This window comes from Parasteatoda tepidariorum, chromosome 1 (genome assembly GCF_043381705.1).
Source record: "Parasteatoda tepidariorum isolate YZ-2023 chromosome 1, CAS_Ptep_4.0, whole genome shotgun sequence".
Classification (NCBI taxonomy): domain Eukaryota; kingdom Metazoa; phylum Arthropoda; class Arachnida; order Araneae; family Theridiidae; genus Parasteatoda; species Parasteatoda tepidariorum.
In genome coordinates this window covers 96,501,524-96,523,049 of record NC_092204.1, presented here as the reverse complement: position 1 = coordinate 96,523,049, position 21,526 = coordinate 96,501,524, and the positions used below count along the sequence as shown (strand labels likewise).

General features: G+C 28.7%; 1 protein-coding gene and 1 long non-coding RNA gene across 4 annotated transcripts in view; one reads left to right on the top strand and one right to left on the bottom strand.

The window, feature by feature from the left end:
• The window catches only part of LOC107445181 (SH3 and cysteine-rich domain-containing protein), a 181,208-nt gene that overhangs the window by 37,106 nt on the left and 122,576 nt on the right, over window positions 1-21,526 (bottom strand). For 2 of the 3 annotated variants that reach the window (XM_071184157.1, XM_043045475.2), the window contains exons 10-14: window positions 20,997-21,160; window positions 17,793-17,935; window positions 16,705-16,790; window positions 13,717-13,798; window positions 6,000-6,275 (exon numbers count right to left, since the gene is read on the bottom strand). In XM_071184157.1, coding sequence (XP_071040258.1) covers window positions 6,000-6,275; window positions 13,717-13,798; window positions 16,705-16,790; window positions 17,793-17,935; window positions 20,997-21,160 — 751 coding nt within the window. The remainder of the gene's footprint in view (window positions 1-5,999; window positions 6,276-13,716; window positions 13,799-16,704; window positions 16,791-17,792; window positions 17,936-20,996; window positions 21,161-21,526) is intronic. The other variant, XM_071184159.1, reaches the window with a different exon arrangement.
• Window positions 18,614-21,526, top strand: part of LOC139426221 (uncharacterized) — a 130,775-nt gene continuing 127,862 nt past the window's right edge. Inside the window, exons 1-2 of the long non-coding RNA XR_011637446.1 lie at window positions 18,614-18,932; window positions 21,004-21,170. This is a non-coding gene — a long non-coding RNA (uncharacterized lncRNA). The remainder of the gene's footprint in view (window positions 18,933-21,003; window positions 21,171-21,526) is intronic.

The window sequence follows — 21,526 nt, the reverse complement described above, 5'->3', positions numbered from 1 at the left end:
TATATTCAGTGTTTCCCAATTGTAATTCTAAAATTTTGGATTAAAACGAGTTGTAAAATTTAAATTATTAATTTAAGTATAATAAGTTAGCAATTTGTTTTCAATATTTTTTTTGTTGATAATCTAAACTTTTTTTAATTTTTTTTCTTCAATTTTTCGTATAAAAGACTTTTTATTGCTGAATTTGTCTAAGTTCATAGTGTAAACCTATGAACTTATATTTGTCAGTTTTCATAGATTGTTTAACTTAAATGAAAATACAGCAATATTAAATGCTTGTAAGCATTTGTTTGCCCTACATAATATGTGCAAAAAATATTTACGTATTACAGTCATTCTTGCTCCTTATGTTGCATTGTAACGTCAAAGTTTGAAAAGTTAAATTCTTAATATACTTCATCAATTTATATAAAATGAGAATTCGTGTCCCTTTGACATAACTTGATTGATTTCAAAAGTAAACTGTGAGAGTGTGATTACTTATCATTAGCTTCGTTTGACATTTTAAAATGAAATTTTGATGTGCCTAAAACAAATGGCTGTTTCGATTAAACATCCTATAACAAATTTTATTCTCGTAATGTAAATTACTCCACCCTCTGCTTGCAATCGCTCACTAAAAAAAAACTTTGACGTAAAATAGCTAAGAAACCAATGTTTTCTATAGAGTTTCTTACATACTAAAAACTATGAACTTATACTGAATCTGCATACACATAACAAAATCTATATGCATGTAAAAATAATCTCCATAATTTGCGCACTGAGATTGGAACATTTCATCTTGTTTCTATTTATTATCCAAACTTTTAGACCTTTTATTGTACTTTATTGAATATAATATGTAACTCCCTATCCTTCCTTTCAGCTCGTCGAAAAGTCATCTTGCCAAACGAATTGACGAGAAGTTTATTCGAAACGATGGAGAAGTGATGCAATTCTAAAAATCTGTTTATGTCTAAAAATCGATCTGAAAACCTGTCTTATATAAATATTAATTTAGACCACCCTAATTTAAATATTTTAATTTTTTTAAACAGAAGACGGTAGATTGTTCAGCCATTTTCTTCTTCTAAAAAACAGAAAAAAAAATACCAATTATGTGTTTATTAGGATTCTATAGTTGAATTTCATGAAAACATGTAAAAATTAAAATTTTGCAAATGCAAAATTAAGCGGAAAATTTTAAAACAGTTTTTTTTATCTTCAGCCATAAGACACGTGGGTGTAAAATATTATAATTTTACCGAGATTACTATTTCCTTTGTTTTGAAAGGTCTGAAATATAAACTATTTAATCCATAAAAAGAAACTCTAAATAGAGGGAGACCTTTTGCTCGTTTTCAGACATAAGAGTACGTGTTTTCAAAAATATTATTATTTCTGCTCATAGTTTTCGTTAATTTGAATTGTGAGGCTCTCTATCACAACAAATCTGATTTGACAAAAAATAATTAAAAAAGTAATGAGATTATCAATAACAGTTACTTGGAATGTTTCTTAAGCATTTCTCTTAAAATTTACAAAATTGTATATGCTTCTTTTAATCCAATCGTTGTTGCTTTATGAAAGTAAAAAGAGCACGTGGTAAAAAATTTTTTTGAGGCGGTGGTAGCTTCGGAGAAGGTTATTTCAAATATTTTTAGATTATTTTATAGTCAAATTAAATTTAGTTTTAATTTAAACTTCTAAGTCAAGACTGAAAGGCTCGGAATGGATTGTGTCTATATCCTACGATGAATGTTGACACGGCATTCCTAAAACTGATATGAAGAATGTCGAAGCAGCATTCTTAAAAATCGATGTAAGAAATATCGATTGAGCATTCCTGAAATCGATGTGAGGAATGTCGACGCAACATTCTCAAAACCGATAATGTCGATAATTTTTATAATGTCGACACTTCATTTGTAAAATAAGTAGCAGGAATGTCGATGCAGCATTCTTAAAAATCGATCTGAGGAAGATCGACACAACATTCCTGAAATCAATGTAAAAGAATGTCGACACAGTATTCCTAAATTCGATATAGTGAACATTGAAACAACATTCTTAGACACTGATATAAGGAATGTCGGCGCAGCAGTTTTAAAATCGATATAAAGGAATGTAGTCATAGTATGCCGAACATGTTTACATATACACAATTTTTTACGGCAGCATTTATCCTTCGGTTATAAAATAATACTATAGTTTCTCAAATTTCATTTTGAGATTTCTTTTTTTTTTTTTTAAATTGAANTTTTTTTTTTTTTTAATTGAAGAAACAGGGAAAGTGATAAATGAAAGTGTTTATATAGAGGAAGAGAGTGCATGAATACAGTGCAGGAAGTAGAATGAGAGGAAGCAGAGAGGATACAAGAAGCAGGAAAAGAAAGAAGTTTTATTAAAGAACTCATAATTTACAGAAAAAGGAAGAAACTGAAAAATGAAGGACAGAACAGAGTAACATACACATAGAAATAACAGACATTTGGATCACCTCTAGGAACTCGTTGACATGACAAATCTTATACAGTACTGGTCAAATTATTCTCAATTATATGTACAGGGTTATTCATAATTCCCTCCGCCTGTAAACGCCATTTTTCTTTCATACAATTGGCATCAGTGGTACATGTTACTGCCATCTACCGGCAACTGCTTAAATTAAAGCTTGAATACTTTCGGAATAATTTCATATGTTCTTTTTTGCCATATTCGTCTTCGTTTTTTTACTATAACGCTTCGAAACCCCGTAGGGAATTATGAATGACCCTGTATTCAGGTCAGGTATTAAATGATGAGCAGTGTTTTAGCTTGAATGTGTAATTTAGCATAAAGTATGAAGCTTTTTTTTTATAGGGTGTTCCATAATCACCTCTCTTTATAGAGTTCTTGTTAAAACGAAGTAAAAAAAGAGTATGCACATTAGAAAATCAGGATTAATATTTACGCGAGAAAGAAACAAACAAACAAAGAAAAAAAAGCTTAAAATCTGCCGAATCATGAGTGAGGAAGGCGGAGGAGCCAGCTTGGTAGCCCTATGAAACTTTGAAGGGTTTCGAATAATTTCATTTTAACTCTAATTCTGCAATAAAAAAAGATTCACTGCTTTCAGTCCTGTTCTCCTCAGTGGTGGTTCATTAGATATCTGAAATCTTTTTTTCTCCTTTTCCTCTCTTAAATATAAATTCGTGACAAGTGACGTGCGTTCACTTTTACAAGGATTTAAAAAGAATTTCAAGGATTTTCGACAAGGATTCTAAAAATATAAATTAAGGGCAGTAATTGTGAAACACCGCGCATATTTAGTTATAAATAATGTAATTCTAATCATAAACCTTCCAACTTAAAAATTTAGTCATAAATCACGGAATTTTGCTTAATTTTTTATTTTCTTAAAAAAATAATTATAAATGTCATCTATAGGGTTCATTAAAATAAATTCTGGATTCGATGTGTGCTTAGAGAAATGAGTCAGATACGCAAGGAGGTGTAAACTCACTATTCACCGAAGTAAATTATTATTCACTAAAGTAGATTGTAAGGTAAAATTATTTTTAATGGAATTAGGAATGAAAAGAAAGTGTTTAGTTTTCATTAGCTCATCGAGAAAATTTTTTACGAGGTTTTCTTAATGCATTCATGTAAAAGCGTTTAAAATATAGCTTAAGATGAAAATATCATCTTTTTTGGAACAATCATTTACTAAAGTAGTTAAATACTAAATCACCCAAATAATTTGACCAGTGCTGTATGTCTCTACTTAATATTTAATCTAATCATATACATCAGTTGAATTATTACTTAGACAAAAATATATTATTTGTTCTGTTTTCAACTTCTCTATACATGAGTATTTAAAAAAATTAGTTTTTAGTAAAATATATTTAGCTAATATATACAAGTAAACAGCATACGAGTGTTGGTTACCAAGTGCGAATGCCAAATTTTAAATATATATACACAAAATAATTATTAATTATTTCAAAATTATTATAAGGAAATAATTTTTAGTAATGTGCTAAACTTTATGACTTTTGTAGAATTAATTTATTATTTGGTTATTTTCAGTGCGTTTTTTCTCAAGTTATTTTACAGTTAAGTGGGGAATTTTTAGGGTTTTTAATTTTTTTGAGCTGAATAGAGAAAGTTATTAATATAGAATATATTTATTATTGTATCTCTTCTTTGTCTTAGCTTTTTTTTTGGAATAGAAGTTTTTTACTGTTATGTCAAAAGCTTTTGATATACTTGATATTTGATGTTTAAATCAGAAACTTGTAAGAGTGCCATTTCTTTCCATTATGTACCAAAATGAAAAAAGAATGTAAAAACTAAATGAACTAAAATGAAGAAAGAGTTTTTTCTTTGATATAGCTGTTGTTTGGTTCAGAGTCGTGTGAGGACACCAAACATTATAATTTAAACTCGTGGAGTGGTTGCCTGTTTAGTGCAAGTACACAAAATACTTCGTTTCAGAATAAAAAAATTAATGGAAAATTTTTGTGGAAATTTGTTGCAAAATTTAGCGTACAATAAACTGCCTCTGATTTTTTTAAAATTCTTCCTATTCTTAAATTTTCTGTTAAGAGTAAACTTTTAAAAAACACATACCAATCATGAATCTCTCTTCTTTTAATTTTATCAGTAAAAGCGTTTAATTTGCGTATAATATATGTAGGAATTTATTCATAAGATATGTATCCAATGATATATTTTTTCAAAAAAAAAAAAAAAAAAAAACCNAAAAAAAAAAACCCTCTTCGGATAAATGTTTTAAAATTTTTTATTTGTCGTGAGAAACGTTTTTCTTTAAATTATAATATAAAAATGTAAATGTTTAAAAGAAATAAACAATAATTTAATAAATTAATAATTAAAACTTTTTATTTGTTGTAGTTATTCTATTTGAATTTAAGATTCGAATTATCAGAGTATAAGTTAAGCGAAAAAAATGTGTTCAATTCCAAGATGAAAAATACAAACTGGTTCTTCAATAACATAAAAGAAAAAGAAAATAAGAACTGAAATACAGATAGAACAGAATATTACATGCAAGGATTTAAAGCAAGGTATTACAAGAGTTTCCACAGTGCAAATGTTGAAGAAAAGCATACGTTTTCAAGGTTTTAAAGCAAGTTTCACAGTGCAGTTTTGTACCAAAGCATATATTTTTGTAATAATTTGCTTAATTAATAAACAAAATGTATGCATTGATTTTATCACACAGTTTCAAATATTTTTGGGGACAACCACAAATTGCATCATTGAATTGCTCAATATAATAAACCATCTTAGTAGCTTTATCAAAAAACCATAAACACTTTTCGTAAAGTGTTTTTTTCCACGTTTTTAACCATAAGGTTTTTCTTTTCCTCTTTTTTTTAATCAATGTTGAGTTTTTTGAATTATTCTTATTTTTAAATTTTCTCTAGAGTGTAAACTTTCAAAAAATCACTTACTAATCATGAGCTTTTCTTTCAAACACTAATTTGGAATTTTATCAGTAAAGCATGCTGAAAACTTTTTTAAAAACGAAAAACTTTCAGGATAAAAATGTTTCAAAAGATTTTATTTACTGCAAGGAACTTAACGAGTCAATAACTGACCCTTGATTTCTTTATTGTCGAAAATTATGTTTTAAAATTGTAAATTTTTTTCAGATTTTTCTGTTTTTGAAAGAATTTAGAGTGGTGTTTCCCAAAAGTTATTACTTTTAATCAAACTAAGGTACATCATGACACCTGTGGGTCAGAAATTATTCTATAACCTTTCTGTTTTAAAGGAGCTTAGTAAATTTCTGACAAATTTGATAACTATTCTAATTTTTTAGCGAAAATATGAATGCCATGTTTTTCTGTGCATTCAAACTGGCAGGAAAAAAAAAGCTTTAAGTAATGTGGACAAAATGAATCCTAACATACAAATCTTTTGAAAATAGCTTCTAAGATGGTTTTGAATGCATACTTAACACCATATTTGTGAGTCAATGCAGAATATCATATTTTATTCACCTGACGTGGAAGCATGATCACCTTGGTTACCGGACACAGTTAAAAGATAGGATGAGGACGAAGATGCGGAAGAGGATGCATTCGATCTCACCCATCTCTGCTGCTGAAGCGACGTCAGGCTAGAACTGTTGCTTCTGCCGCCGCTGCTCTGATCTCTTGGGGATCCACAAAGAGTAAAGTCTTTTTCACTCCGTTCCTTTTTAGGATTGTTGCCACCTAAGTCACCAGCCTGCTTCAGTAGTTGGTAAATGGGATCGACATTTTGTTGATTGTTTCCTGTCGTGTGATAAAAGTTTTAATATGCTACATGAGGTTATAAAGGATGAATATTTTAAAAACGTTTTTTGCTCAACAGTAAAAGCTTTAAATGATAAATAAGATTGAGTTTTAATCGAGTGTTTCCTGCTAAATAGTAAAAGTTTTACAAGCTATAAAAAGTCGAAGTGAGTGGATTTTTTAATGAATATTTTCTGCTGAATAGTAAAAGTTTTAAATGGCAAATAGGATTGAGTTTTCATTGAGTGTTTCCTGATAAATAGTAAAGGTTTCACAAGCTATAATAGGTTGAAGTGAGTGGGTTTTTTAATGAATATTTCCTGCTGAATAGTAAAAGTTTTAAATGGTAAATAGGATTAAGGTTTCATTGAAACTTTCCTGCTAAATAGTAAAAATTTTAAATGGTAAATAGGATTAAGGTTTCATTGAAACTTTCCTGCTAAATAGTAAAAGTTTTAAAAGGTAAATAGGATTGAATTTTCATTGAATGTTTCCTGCTAAATAGTGAAAATTTAAAAAGCTATAAAAAGGTTGAAGGGATTTTTTAATGAATATTTCTTGCTGAATTGTAAAAGTCTTAAGTGGTAAACAGGATTGAGTTTTTATTGAATATTTCCTGTCTAGTAAAAGTTTTAAAGCTATAAAATGTTGAAGTGGGTTTATTTTTTAATGAATATTTCCTGCTGAATAGTAAAAGTTTTAAATGGTAAATAGGATTGAGTTTTCTTTGAATGTTTCTTGCTAAACAGTAAAAATTTTAAAAGATACGAAAGGTTGAAGTAGGTGGATATTTTAGCAAATATTTCCTGCTGAATAGTAAAAATTAGAAATGGTAAATAGTATTGAGTTTTCAGGGAATGTTTCCTGCTAAATAGTGAAAATTTTAAAAGCTATAAAAGGTTGAAGTGATTTTTCAATAAATATGTCCTGCTGGATAGTAAAAGCTTTAAATGTTAAATAGGATTGGGTTTTCATTGAATGTTTCCTTTTAAATAGCAAAAGTTTTAAAATCTAAGGCTGAAGTTGATGGATATTTTAATAAATATTTTTTACTGAATAGGAAAAGTTTTAAACGGTAAATAGCATCGATATTTTATTAAATGTTTGCTGCTGAATAGTAAAAGTTTTAATTCTATATAAGGTTGAATTGGATCGACATTTTGTTGGAGTAGGAATTTTTACGGTTTTAAAGAAATTCAGAGCACTAATTGTGCAAATTTGCGTTAACGTTTTACTTTTGGAGTTATTGAAAGCAATAATTTTACTCGATTTTGGATTTGCAGTTAAAATGCAAATTTTTTTGTTTTAATTCAGCATATTCAAATACTAATGAGAAAAACTTTTTTGGAGTGTTGTAAAGAAAATAATTTTTTTCGCTGTAGGTTTAACTATGCATTTTGTATTGTTATAAAAAAAAGTTTATTTTGAGCAAAACTAGTTTATCTATATTGGAGCAGTTGAACGCAAGTAGAGCAAATTTGCACAAAACTTCACATAACTATGTTTAGCATTAAGACCAGCTCACTCTATTTGGTTTATTATTTGAGCTTTTTGGGTATTTAAGTAATATGTCTATTCTTTTATTCACTATGTTGAGTTCGTGAGTTAGTTAAAACAAGAAAACCACCAATTTATTAATTTTAACTAATGCTAATTTATATTAACACACATAATAACTTAATAATTTATTATAACACACATTATTTATTTTCCAAATTACTTAAAAACTTTGATAATACCATATACTTTTTGCATTCAAAATAAGAACACAAATGTGATAAGGAAGCAATAAGCGAATGTTTTATTCACGAATCACATTTATTTTTTTCCCTTCATTCTTTCTCTTCTAACCCATGTAATATCTGAATTAATATTTAATTACTTTGCATTGGCCTTTAAATTGTAGGATTTTAGATTAAAAAATATATGTAAGCTTATATTTGCATAACGGGACAGTAAGCGATTCAAGTATAGTATAAAGAAAGTGAGAGAGCCCAGTTCTCAACTTCAAATTTAACTTTCCCAAACACATTTTAGAGCATTGTGCGTTTTCATTTAATCTTACTGCAAATCAAATTACTTGTTTATTGTTTTGTCGGAGAAATCACACTTATCTATCGTAAAAACAGGCATTAAAATATGTATTTCATGAACCAGAATGAAATAGATCATTTTACAGTTGGAGAAAATTCATTTATCTGACGTAAAGCAGGCTTTAAAGTCTGCACTTCATTAACCAGAATGAATTAAATCATTTTTCTTTCATTACTAATATTTTAACCTAGAAAGTATTTAAAACCTTTTTTTTTTGAAGGCTAGAAGAAATGAGGTAACACTTAAAAAAAGAATTTAAACGAGGACCTTATACGTTTTTATTCCTCATAAATCCAAGTTTTTTTAGGACTAATTTTTCGTTAACTTTAATACCTTTTACGCAAACATTAAAAATTTTTTCCCTTGTAAAATTCTTAATTTTTTTACGAATAATAACAAATATTATAACTTTAAATCCACACGTAACATACCTTCAAAGTTACTTGTTTCATAGTATTTTTTGCTTCTTCTTTTCTTTGATCACGTGACTCTGTATCTCACACACATTTACACAATACATATAGTTCAAATAATTTCTTTCCAAAATCCCGTTTCCACAACTTTTCTTTCTTATTGGGCCACTTAAGTTAACATAGCATAAAAATGTTTGTATATATAAAAGCTGGGGGGAGTCCATCTCGAAATGGATTAACAATAAAACCAGGATTGAATGTTGTAAGGATCAAGCTAACACATGTTAAGCAAGCAAAGGTCAAATGTTATCATAACAGTAATTAGTTAAAAACAACGTGTTGAATTACGGTTAGAATACAGTTATACGATGTTTACGGAGCAATTCTACAAAGCAGATCATTCGAACGTGCATTAGTAAATATGACAGAAACTTAAGCAGCTGGTTAATATAGCCTTTAGATTATTAATTATTCAAAAATTATGAAAAATAAAGAAAAACAATCAATTAAAGGGGATGAAGGCATGATGTAACATCATGAAGAAGCTGAAAAATTGAAAGAAAGATCTTATCGTAAGGAGATACATACATTCCACTTACAAGTAATAGATAAGTAAATTTGGAACAAAAAAAAAGTACAAAGAAATATTGTTTTGCACACAAAAGACATCTCGAAAATGTTTAACTAATGTAAAATTCTATGAAAAATACTAATATGTTTGAATAAGTCATTTACTTAAAATCTAATTGTGCTTCTATTTCAAATAAAGATTTTTTTGTTTCATACGCAGTTTGTTTTCGGATTGGTTATTCCAGTAAATTCAAGAAAGTAACGGAATCTCAGCTCTGATTGAATTCAGAGTAAATGGTTAAATATTTAGTTCATTGAATTCGATCAATCTATTGCATTTTCTAGTAAATATAGAATTTTACATACTGAATTTCGTAACTTTAGATAATAATTTTATATATTGATTGTATTAAAATACTGAATTTTGCTTTTCTGAAAATCTGACAATTTTTGTGTTTGTATAAATTGTTTCCAGTCGGAAAAACATTTGTGCTTAAATTAATTTCCAAGATGAATGTATTTTTTTAATTAAACAATTTATCATTCCACCATTTTATATGTAATGTTTATAAATTCTAGGTATGATTAGAAGTATGTTGTAAGATAATTTGAAATAAGAATATCACTTTAAAAGTTAGAAGTAATTAAAGCTTGAAAAGGAAAGGCTACTGCAGTTATGCACTTTTCAACCAAAAGGAAAATTATTTGCTAAAATTGTTTTTGAAAAATTTATTCTTAATTTGCAACAAATAGAAATAAAGATGACAATAATCAGATAAATGAAATCTGAAAAATAAAATACCCATTAATTTATTTAAAACATCATTAAACATTAAAACTTAATTATAAACTATGCATTTAATAAAAACACAATGGCGTAGCAAAATTAATGAAAATCTAAAAGCAATAACACAAAAAAGCAGTGTTAGCACAGTTAACATATATTAAGTTTTACTTGTTTATTATTTTTTTTATTATTATTATTTATTTATTTCTTTATTATTTCTTTATTATTATTATTTATTTATTTATTGTTATCTTAATTAAAACTTAATTATAAACTATGCATTAAATAAGAACACAATGGCGTAGCAAAATTAATAAAAATCTAAAAGCAATAACACAAAATAGGCAGTGTTAGCACAGCTCGCCTCCATTAGGTTTTATTTATTTATTATTATTATTTTTTGTGTAGAAAGCACACATAAATGAATAAATAAAACAAATATAAAAAATTAAATATACATTTGTTACTCGGACGACGGGATTTTATCAGATAAGTGACTAATTTACGAATGTATACTTATCGCAATATTCATTAACGAGTTAATAAATATACCTTTTAAATATATAAAATAAAAATAAGAAAAAAACAGCCCTGACAACTTTTAATTTAATGATCGGATCTTCGTGTTCTGGTACTCAATCTTAATGGTTTGAGAGGGTAACCTCATATATGCTAATTAATTAGTGCAGACGATATTTTAAGTTACAAAATCAGACACAAAAACGTATTTTTCTGAATAAACCAATTTTTTTTGTTGATGAATTCGAATCTCTGACCACCAAAATATAGGGGGTACCCGCATTCTGGGAAATATAGTTTCATCTGGAGAGCTGCTCAAATTTTGAAAATCATAATGTTAACTATACTTTTTGTGCATTTCCCCATATCTCGAGAACTTTTTACGCGAATTGAAAAATTTTTATTTACAATTATGAAATTTGCCTAGCCAAAGATAATTTCATGCAAAAAACATTTTAGTAAACATTGATAATTTTTTTAACAAATTCAGTAAACATTTATAATTTTTTATTATTTTATTTAATAACAGTCGAAAAGCTTTTTAAATGTAAGGTACATACATTTTTACATCATTTTAAAGAGTGCGATTTTGCAGTGCAAAAATACAAAATTGAATCGAAATTGGTTGAACAGTTCCAGAGAAATTGAATTTTAAATCTAGGATTTCTTTCAAATTCGATTTCTGCAGAACTATTTGACCGATTTAGATCAAATTTAATACTTTGCTATGTAAAATTACACTCTTTAAAATGATACCTTACAATTCAAATTTTTTCGACTATTATTAAATAAAATAATAAAAAATAATGAACATTTATTAAAAGTTATTTTTCTGCATAGAATTATCATTAGACAAGCGAATTTTATAATTGTGTGCAAAATTTTTTCAATTCACTTATAAAGGTTGTGAGAATCCGAAAGCTGAATCCGTCTAAAAAAAGGTATGTTCAATCAGAGAAAGTACATTTTTGAGTCTGATTTCGTAACTTAAAATATAATCTGCACTTATTAATTAGACTGCTACTCTTTACGTCACCTCCACAAACCATTAAGAACGAGTCCTAGAAAGTGAAGATCCGATTATTAGGTCAAAAGTTATTCAGGGCGGTTCGTTCATTTATAATTTTTCTTCGTACTGTACGATGCAAAATAAAAAGACAAATAAAAAACCTTCTGATCTAGCTTTCAGATTTTCACGTACTAAGATGCAATTTTTAATGTTTCGAGAGATTGACTTAAAGTAGGCTAAAGTGCGTAGACGGTATTTTAAGTTGAGAAATCAAACATAGCGGCGTAATCAAACGAATCGATATTTTAGGTCACGAAATCTAAAACAAAAACGTACCTAGAAAAGTATGAAGATGGTCATACCAACAAAATTATATCAAGCCGTAGAAAAAAAAGGAAAGGTGTTACACATGTGCGTACCAACATAACACAAAAGAAAAAGAAACATCGCTGAAAGGAAACACAAAAGTAAGTTCCATTCATTTCATTGAATTCTAGTTACATTAAATAAGATATGGATATTGGAAGGGTTATCGAATGCGGATCAAAGTCTTAATTTTACATTCTAATCGATAATAATGTGTTTGTAGATTGCTCTTTATGACGCAATACATTAAAAAAATGCAGTTTAGGCTGAGATGAACCCACATTTTGCCATTTTTGAAAATATGTATCTGGCAGTTTAAAGAAGACATTGAGAGAAAATTTGGGTCCGTTAAAGTTAACTTTAAACTGTGCTTATTTTGTCACGTATCTGGAACTACTTGAAAGAAAATTAAATTTCTTGAACATAAAACGTTGATCCGATGTAAAATGTATATATTTTTAAATATTTATTAGCTATTTAATTTTATATAATAGTTCTAGAAGCATGGAATTTTAAGGTACACAAATGTCTTGACTGTGTCATTATAAATAACTAAGTCCAAAACTTGATCGAAATCGATGTTCTTAAAAAATGAAAATGTAAAAGTTTTTTTTTTTTAAATAAATTACTCAGAAACAATTTGATCAATATTACTCAATTTTTTTAAAATTTTCCTTACATAAGTAAATGTGTACTTTTCAACACAAAACTTCTTTTTAACCATTATTAAATAAAATAATGAAAAATAATAAATAATATTTTGAATCACTGTCCTACCTATTTGGACCCTATTTTTCAGTTTGTGACTACCCCTGTTTTGAGGGTCAAAACTACAAATCCATTAAAAAAAAAGATGTTCTTATTTCGAGAAGGTACGTTTCTGTGTTTGATTTCGTAACTAAAAATATTAGCTGCAGAAATTACTATGCTTAAAGTTAGTCTCACAAACCGTTAACATGGCATCTAACTGCACGAAAATATGATTATTAGATAAAAAAATTGTATAAGACGCTCCATATTTTTTACTTTGTAAGCTGTACGCGTGCTCATTTAAACTCAGTAAATTTCTTTGGAATAAAATGCTTATTCCAAAGAAATAAATCCCTCATTGTTTTTAGATGAAAAAACACTTTCATGAACTTTTTTACGGAACTGAAATCTTGCAGATGAACTCCCCCATTTTAAATTTTATGGTGCAATTTTTCATTTTACACATTATGGTATTCACTTTCGATTTTGTTGAAAAATTATGATAAAAACAATAAAATGATGTAAAATAAGATTTTATTATAAAAAATAATTGCAATAAATGACAGTTAAAAAGCAGTCATGAAATTCAAACGAATGAGAATTCTGTTTTGATATTTTAAAAAAAAATGCTCTTAGGTTGGGAATATTGCTTTTCAGTATATATTATGAAATCATCACAAAATTAAAATAAAAAGGTTTTTGCTTTACATTTATTAATTAAAATTATCTTTATTGGTTGATTGTCGATAATATTAGGGATCATCATTTGAGTAAAGAAAAACATCTTGTTTAACAATGTAATCATTACTGTAATGCGTTTAAGTATTTGTTTTTTTTTTTCAAATTTGGAAGTAAATTGAAAATGATGTTTAGATAATTGCATGTATTTAATAATGCTGATTAATTTTTAAAAATTTAAAACAAAAAACTCACTTTCTTCTTCTGGCTCAGGAACGGGAATTTTAGTTTCGATTTCAGATGTAGATTTTTGTCTCCTTAGCAATTTTGTCTTAGGCTTCAAAAAAGGTGAAAATATTAGCTAAACAATGATTTCAGTGAAAAATAAAGTCATGAAAACTAAAAACTTAACAATAACAGTAAATAATATTGTATAACAGTACAGTATATACAATTATAAATACTATTCCTAACAATAAATACTATTTTTTTAAAATATTCGAAATGTATCTTTGGTCTATAAATTAATACATTACTTTTTTAAAAGTTCTAATGGGCCGGTATAGCCTGGTTGACAGGGTGCTGGACTCCCGCTCGTGAGAGCGGGTGTTCGAATCCGGCCGGTCGAAGGCTCCCCGCGTAGTTAATGGTGACTGGTGCACGCTAAATCTGTCGGATCACAAAGTTCTCCATGTTCCCATAACAAATTTTACCTCTGGGGATACTGAATTGGAGATTGATTGTTCTCTGGTTTAGGTCAAAATTACGATCTATGGATGAATGAATGGGTCCGTCCTATAAAAGGATGTGATGTATGGGTGTGGCAGAAATCGAATTCAAAGTCCCCCATGTTACCATAACAAATTATACCTCTGGGGGTATTGAATTGGAGATTGATCGTTCTCTGGTTCAGATCAAAATTATGATCAGTGGATGAATGAATGGATGTATGAATGGGTCCAACCTATAAACAGATGTGACCTATGGGCGGGGCAGAAGTCGCATTCTAGGCCATAGATGGCGCCACTGGAAAACAAGAACAATCGTACCCCTTGCCTTAATTGCTTACGGCAACAACAACAAAAATACAACAAAAGTAAGGAAAAAATCTCAATTCAAAGATTTGACAATGATTAATACAGAAAAATAAATGCTATGAATTTTAGTCAAAACACAAATTTATACATGAAAGTAATTTTTTTGTACACATGTTTCTAATGGAGTTACTTGCAAACTTAACTATACTATCGCCAAATGTTGCTACACGGGGATAATTATCTATGAAAATTTTTTTTTAGATGTAAAGAATTTGTCTAACCAGAACAATAGTTTATTAGTTCTTAGGAACAGACATTGGAATTCAGAACAACTTACTATTTATTTTTCTTCAGCAAGGAGTCGTTTTTTATTGACGATTTTTTAAAGATAAGAAAGTAAATAAGAAAGTAATAATCAAAGTAGGCGTTTTTGTTTAATTTCTTTTTTTAATTATGGAAACATCATATTATAAAAATGCATTTTATAACTGTGCACTTTGTTATAAAAGCATTTTCATCATTGCATGATATGAACATAATTTAAAAACTATTAGGGTAATATTTCATCTTCTCCTCATCGTACTGTGATTAGAAAAGTTGAAAAGAGTTAAATATTTTTACCAAGAAGAATGAAATATTGGTAACTGATGTATTTTTTAGCGTGGAAATAATCGAATCTCAAGGCGGTTGGACTATCAGTTTAGCTATATAGGTTAATTAGGATTTTTGTGCGAAAAAATATAATCAAGTTTTTAGTATGAAGTCTATTTACGTTTCTATCTAAGCAAGTAAAATATTGTATTCTATGTATTTGTTTTACTTTAAATTCGAATGAATTCAAAACAAAGCAGATAAGGCTGTTATAAAAGTTTTTATGGGTAAACAGTACAGTTTTGTGCGTATTTAACATTGCTATCTGATCAAGTTAAGTATTTTTTTATGTATTTGTTTTACTCTGAATTGAGTGAAACTAAAGAAAGGCGGAAAGACTATTAGTTTAAAAGATATAACGTTTTTTTTTTATGGTAAAAAATTTCAATTTTGTTCTATTAAATATTTATGCGTTTAAATTATCTAGACAAGTTAGGTATCTTCACACTGGTTCAAATGAAATCATAACCAAGTGAATAGACTTTATTAGAGACATAATAATTTCGCGTGTGACTTATACCTTCTTACGAGTCCGGCATTGCTACATAGATTAGTGAAGCAGTGCTTCTCTAGTGCGTTTTTAAACTGAATCCAACTAAATCAAAATAAAATTTATTCAGGTAATAGTTTAGAAATGATGAGGGCTTCGTGTATAAAACTTATGATTTTTGACTTACACAAGTTTAATTGTGAAATACTTATAACATCAAAACTATTAGATCTATCAACTCAATTTTAATGCTCTGGATTCAAAATAAGAAAGCATATAATAAACATGTTTCTCTTGTCTATCCAATAATGTTAGCCGCGTAAATTGGCAGAAGTACGCAGCTATAATTTGTTTGTACCCGAAATAATATAACTTTTATAACGCTTTAACCATTCATTCTATCAACTTTGTCCTGTTCTTATGCCATTACGCATAAAAATACACAGAAACGGTGCTTCAGAAATAAATTAAAAAAAATTAGGTACAAATCGTACTTATTATATCTAAAGCTTGAATGATTTCTATACTGTAAGTCCTATCGACTAGTTTTCTTAAACTCAGAGTTAAAAAAAAATATCCATTTGATTAGATTGAAGTTCATTCCTCCCTTTCCCTAGTATAACCTTTAGAGCACTTATGTCTGAAAATCATGGTGAAATTTTTATCCCATAGTGCTCAATTTTTTTTCTCATCCACCGCACTATTGAAACAGTTTTCTTAATATACGTTATTGTTTTTCGCTTTTTACAATAAATACGCTCTTTTTTTTGCCAACAGACAAACAAAATATGTCGAGGAGTCTCTGATGCTATTAATATTGTTCAAATTTGTCACGTTCTGTAATGTTTAGTGTATTCTTGGATAAATTTAAAAATAGAGAAATTATTTTGGTGTTTTGTTTGGCCAAATTTTAAGCAGATGACAGTGTTTGTACCTATTTTATTTAGTAGCTCCTCTGCAAATGTTTACATCCCTATTTCTAAATCAGCAATTCAAGTTTTATGTTTTTGACAACAAATGGAAACATTTAAGTGCATGGTATTTACTGAAAAAAAATTATAATACCTGGCACGGCGTGGTAAGTTTTTCTTGGCACTCTGAATGGACATTAACCTTGCACAACTTGCATCGCAAGCCTTGCTTTACATGACCTAGATTTTTGTTTTAAAGAAAAGAACAACGACATTAGTTTTTAAGTGAAGTATGTATTTACATTAGGGTTCTAAAGCAACAATAAATCTTTCTTTTGATTACAACAACAGAAAAGTTTAAAGCGTAAAAAGTAAATTTTAAAGCGAACTGAAGACTTTTTTAGGATTCCAGGATTCGATTTTTTAGGATAATCGTAAATCAGACTCTATGAAAACTGACGACAGCATTTGTTAAGCTTATTGCATTGAGCCTCGTAGGCGTGTTCCAAAGTGACATCGGCAGTTTACAACGATACATTGAAAAATATTTTTTCAAAGAAGAATTTGCATACAAAGAGCTTTTTAAAGAAGGTTAAAGCGTCAATCATAAAATCCAAGACAAATTTAAGTTTAAATTATGCTAAGATCATCTAAGAAGCAATTTCCATATATAGATANATTAAATATTAGTGGTCGTAAACTCAAAAAATTGGATATATATATATATATATATATATATCCAATTTTTTGAGTTTACGACCACTAATATTTAATTTAGTAGCCTTGTCATTTTGAACCCAATTAAGAAGACAAGGGAACTCCTGGATCAAATATTGGGAGAAACTCGCCTTCGTGCAGGACTTTTTCATGAAACTAACCAGCATTTGCGATATATGGAAAGGAAAACCTCGAAAATCTTCCACGGTTAACCTGACAACAAGGGGACTCTAACTCATGATCTGTCTAAAACTGAGTGTTTTTCACTTCAGCACTGTGGTCGGTGCAACTCGGATGCGGAATTCGCATAGCCACCGCTGGGATTCAAACCTGGTTCACCTCATTGGAAGGCTAACGCTTTATCCATGATCTATCACGGTTTAACTAGTAAGTATTGAAGTTCATTTGTGAAATTCCAATCATTAAAACAAAACTTTTCCCGGGTGTTATCTAATTTTGTTTTAATTGTGCTCATTTTATTGAGCACAGGTTTTGAAACGAACATAAAACAAACAGTGTGCATACCCCTTAAAACTTTATTGCAGTAATCACAGGAGGTCATCTTTTTATAGTTATATTCTTGAAAGACGTGGGATACTTCGAGAGTTCCTGGTGCGGCTGAGAGAGGTCTGGAACCACTCTTGCTGTTTTTCTTATCACTCTCATTTCTGAAAAACAGTGTATATTACTAACTCGAATTTAAGAACCCTCATTTAATGGAACGAAAGAAAAAAACATACACTTTTTTTTAGATAACATCTTTCCTGAATAAAAATAGCCCAGGAGGGAATATTATTTGATTAGGTACAAGAAGATAAAATGCGTGATGCCTGTTATATTTTTAATTTATTAATTTGAAGTGATTGTAATATACTTTTTAAGCTTTACTTTTGAGTGAGTGGCAACTTGGTCGATGTTCCATGAAGAAATAAATATATCGTTTTTTGTTGTGTTTTTTTGATAATTGCTTGATTCTTTTAGTTAAGAATATCTTAATTATCAAGAGGAATACGAGATTAAAATGAAATGAGTAGTTCTAACTATATTTTGAATTAGATAGCGTACTTTTATTTTACATGTAATTAGTCAACAATTGTTTTTAATAGTACGTTAAAATGTCGTTACATCGCACATTTTCTCTACTTCTATGCATTTTAATTTTTTTCTTACATTTACTTTTGCTTTTAATGATAGCTTTATTTTTAATTTTGATTTTAATTTTATGGTAAATTTATACTGGTTTTTTCAATGCGAGCTATAAGCTGATACTCTCAATTTGGTTTTTTCCAAAAATCAGCGTATATTGCTCTAGAATATTCTGGTAATAATATGACGCGTATCGTTACTCAAAATTAGATTTACTGAAGAGGTCTAAAATTATCTATCTAAAATATCTGATAGTCATTTGATTGATTGTAATTACTGGGAGATATTTCCATCGGTAATCGAATGTAGAAAATCAAATTATTAGGTTTAAATTCTTACGAAGTCACTGTTAGCATGGAATTAATTTAAAACAACAGTTAATGAGCGGACTCATACTCTACAAATCGACTTTTTAGCAGATTTGAAACATTTTATCAGGCAAAGAAGTGATATAAAAGTAATCGAAGAAAAGGGTTGAATAGAGAAAATCAGGCTAAAAACGTGATCAGATTGAAAATGGTATTATATTATCTTAAGAAATCATCGTATAAAATGACAATACTCAATTTCCTTTACGTTTTAAATGAAAAGCAAAAAAAACAACAACATATTTTTGAAAGCTTGATATTTTTTTAAACAACAGAATAATAATAATATTCTGTATTTTGAAAAATTATCGTTGTATTTACATGATTTTGTATTAAGAAAACAATCGCAATACTGTAACTAAGCTGGTAGAAATATAAAATTTTTATTTGTGCAAACCAAGTAAAATTCTTCAAGAACGTTGACGATTCTACTTATGTTTATCTTAGAAAACATTTGAAACCAAGAAATGAAGGATATATATTTGAAGAAAAATATAACAACTCAAACATTGAAAGTGCAGTCATGCTCCTTACGAATAGACCCTTTTTATCCATTTATGGCCCTGTTTCAAGTCTAGACGAAAATTACAATCGAAGTTTTATATCCTTCGTAGGGGCATCGGCAACAAAGTTCGAGACGGAAAATTCGTTTTCTTTTAATGCTATCACGTTTCTTTTAATCCGACACTTGATTGTTGAGTTAGCCCTACTTTGATGTTAATTTGTTTTTACATTATTTCGGATGATTACGATTCTTTAAAAAAAATTCTTTTCGCAAAGAAAAACAAAATGGCGTCATTACCAAGCGTGTTTAGATGCTTTAATGGAAGCTAACAGTCTTTAAAACTATTTTTATTATTCGTATTTATTCCACTTATACTGTTTATTTTATTATAACGTTCTTGAAGAAGCTTCTTTCCTAAGACTGCAATTCATGCATGGCTAATTTAACTTTTCTCCGATTATAATTGATTTTATGCTTTTTTTTTCGTGTTTGTAAATATATAAAAAAAAGTAAGAAAATTCGTAATGAAAGATCTCGCAATGTATTCGAAAAATAGAAAATATAAATCATTCGAGTTATTTAGTGACTAAGTCAATAAAGTTTAGTTTTTTTTAATGAATAGTTACACTTATCAATAATAATAACGGTATTTTCGTATTCGATGTTATCATTATGATCGCGAACTTCTTGCATTTGATGTGCGTATTATCGGTATTCGATGACCAGATTCGATGAAGTAAACCAGAATCTGACGTTGTTCCTACGTGTTGGCGAGCTTGGCTTACAACTGATAAGTATCAACGAACTGCCTATGTGTTTGTTAACCATCTATTTCAAAAATGGAGGAAACAAGAAGTGATTCAGAAGTTGGTTGGACTGCACCGAGAAAAATATTAGAGCCATGAGTAGTGAGACAGAGAAGCTCTGCTCAAAACAAGAAAATTGGTTAAGCTTTGACATGCACTAAGCTTTAGTTCTAATATAAACATTACAAAAAATAAAACTTAACATTCGTACAATGGACTACAGACTTTTCTTTTTGCCAGTTTTTTGAATTTCCAGATGTCACTTTAACGCTTTAACATCTTCAATGAAGGCAGATTTAAATCTCATCACTCATTTACAATTTAATTAAACTTCAAGTGTATTTTCCTTAAGTTACGTTGGTTTGCTTGATATAAAAAAGAAGGAATAAAAACAAGCACATTTTTATTTCGTAATTCGTGAGTTATGAAATAAGTAACTCATGAGTTTGCTGCTATACACAAAGTGTTCCATAAAGACTACCCTCAATAGTTATTTTCAAAATTCTTGCTGAAAAGGAAAATAAAAAAGTATACACAATGTAGGTTGCAAATTAATATTTAAGCGAAGAAAATGCTATTGAAATCTGACAACTCACAATTATGGAAGGTGTGTGTATAGAATAACTAAACTTATTTGATTGTTGGGAAGGAACAGAGAGAAAATGAAAGTCTTGAAACACACCCATGTTTCATCTGACAATTGAATTTGTTAAATTGTTTTTTTCCCGTCTTTTTTACAAGTGATAGGACATATTTCGATAGCGTTTGTCTCTCGCTTAAACATTAATATTCGACGCCTTATGTGTAAAAATTTTTTAATTTTTACTTTTTGCTAGGTCTCAAAATATATAGTTTAAGGGCAGTTATTACGGAAAATTCTGCATTTTAACACTGAATGACTTACTTTTCAGAGAGGTTCCCACTGCTTGCTGTTTTTAAGTTGAGGAAAGCTTTCAACCATTTGTTCTTTGCTGTACCGCTTCCGGTGCTGATGGTGGATTGCTTTCTCTCTTTCAGGTGGTTACCTTCCAGAGGATGTTCCCCCTTGCCAGATGTAAACAGTTCCAGCTTAAAAAAGGTACACATAATAATGCTATAAACTGTGTATACCTCCGAATATGATGCTGAATTACTCAAAAAAAGGACCACTTTATTTCATGCTAACACTAAATCGAACTTTCATATACATTTTAAAGGACATAATTTAAACACTTATAATAGAATAAGTTTAAATCAGAAAACATCAACAATGGCGTATTTTGGATATCGCCAGAAGTCTGATTGTAATCGAGAATGATTTGACGTCTGTAGCTGTCTTTGTATTGTCTTCTACGCTGCTATATACCAATAAATGCAAAAGTTCACCGCTAACATATTTACGTACGCTTTTTGTTATTTAATGAGGATAGTTAAATTTTTTTTATTTTTGAGACT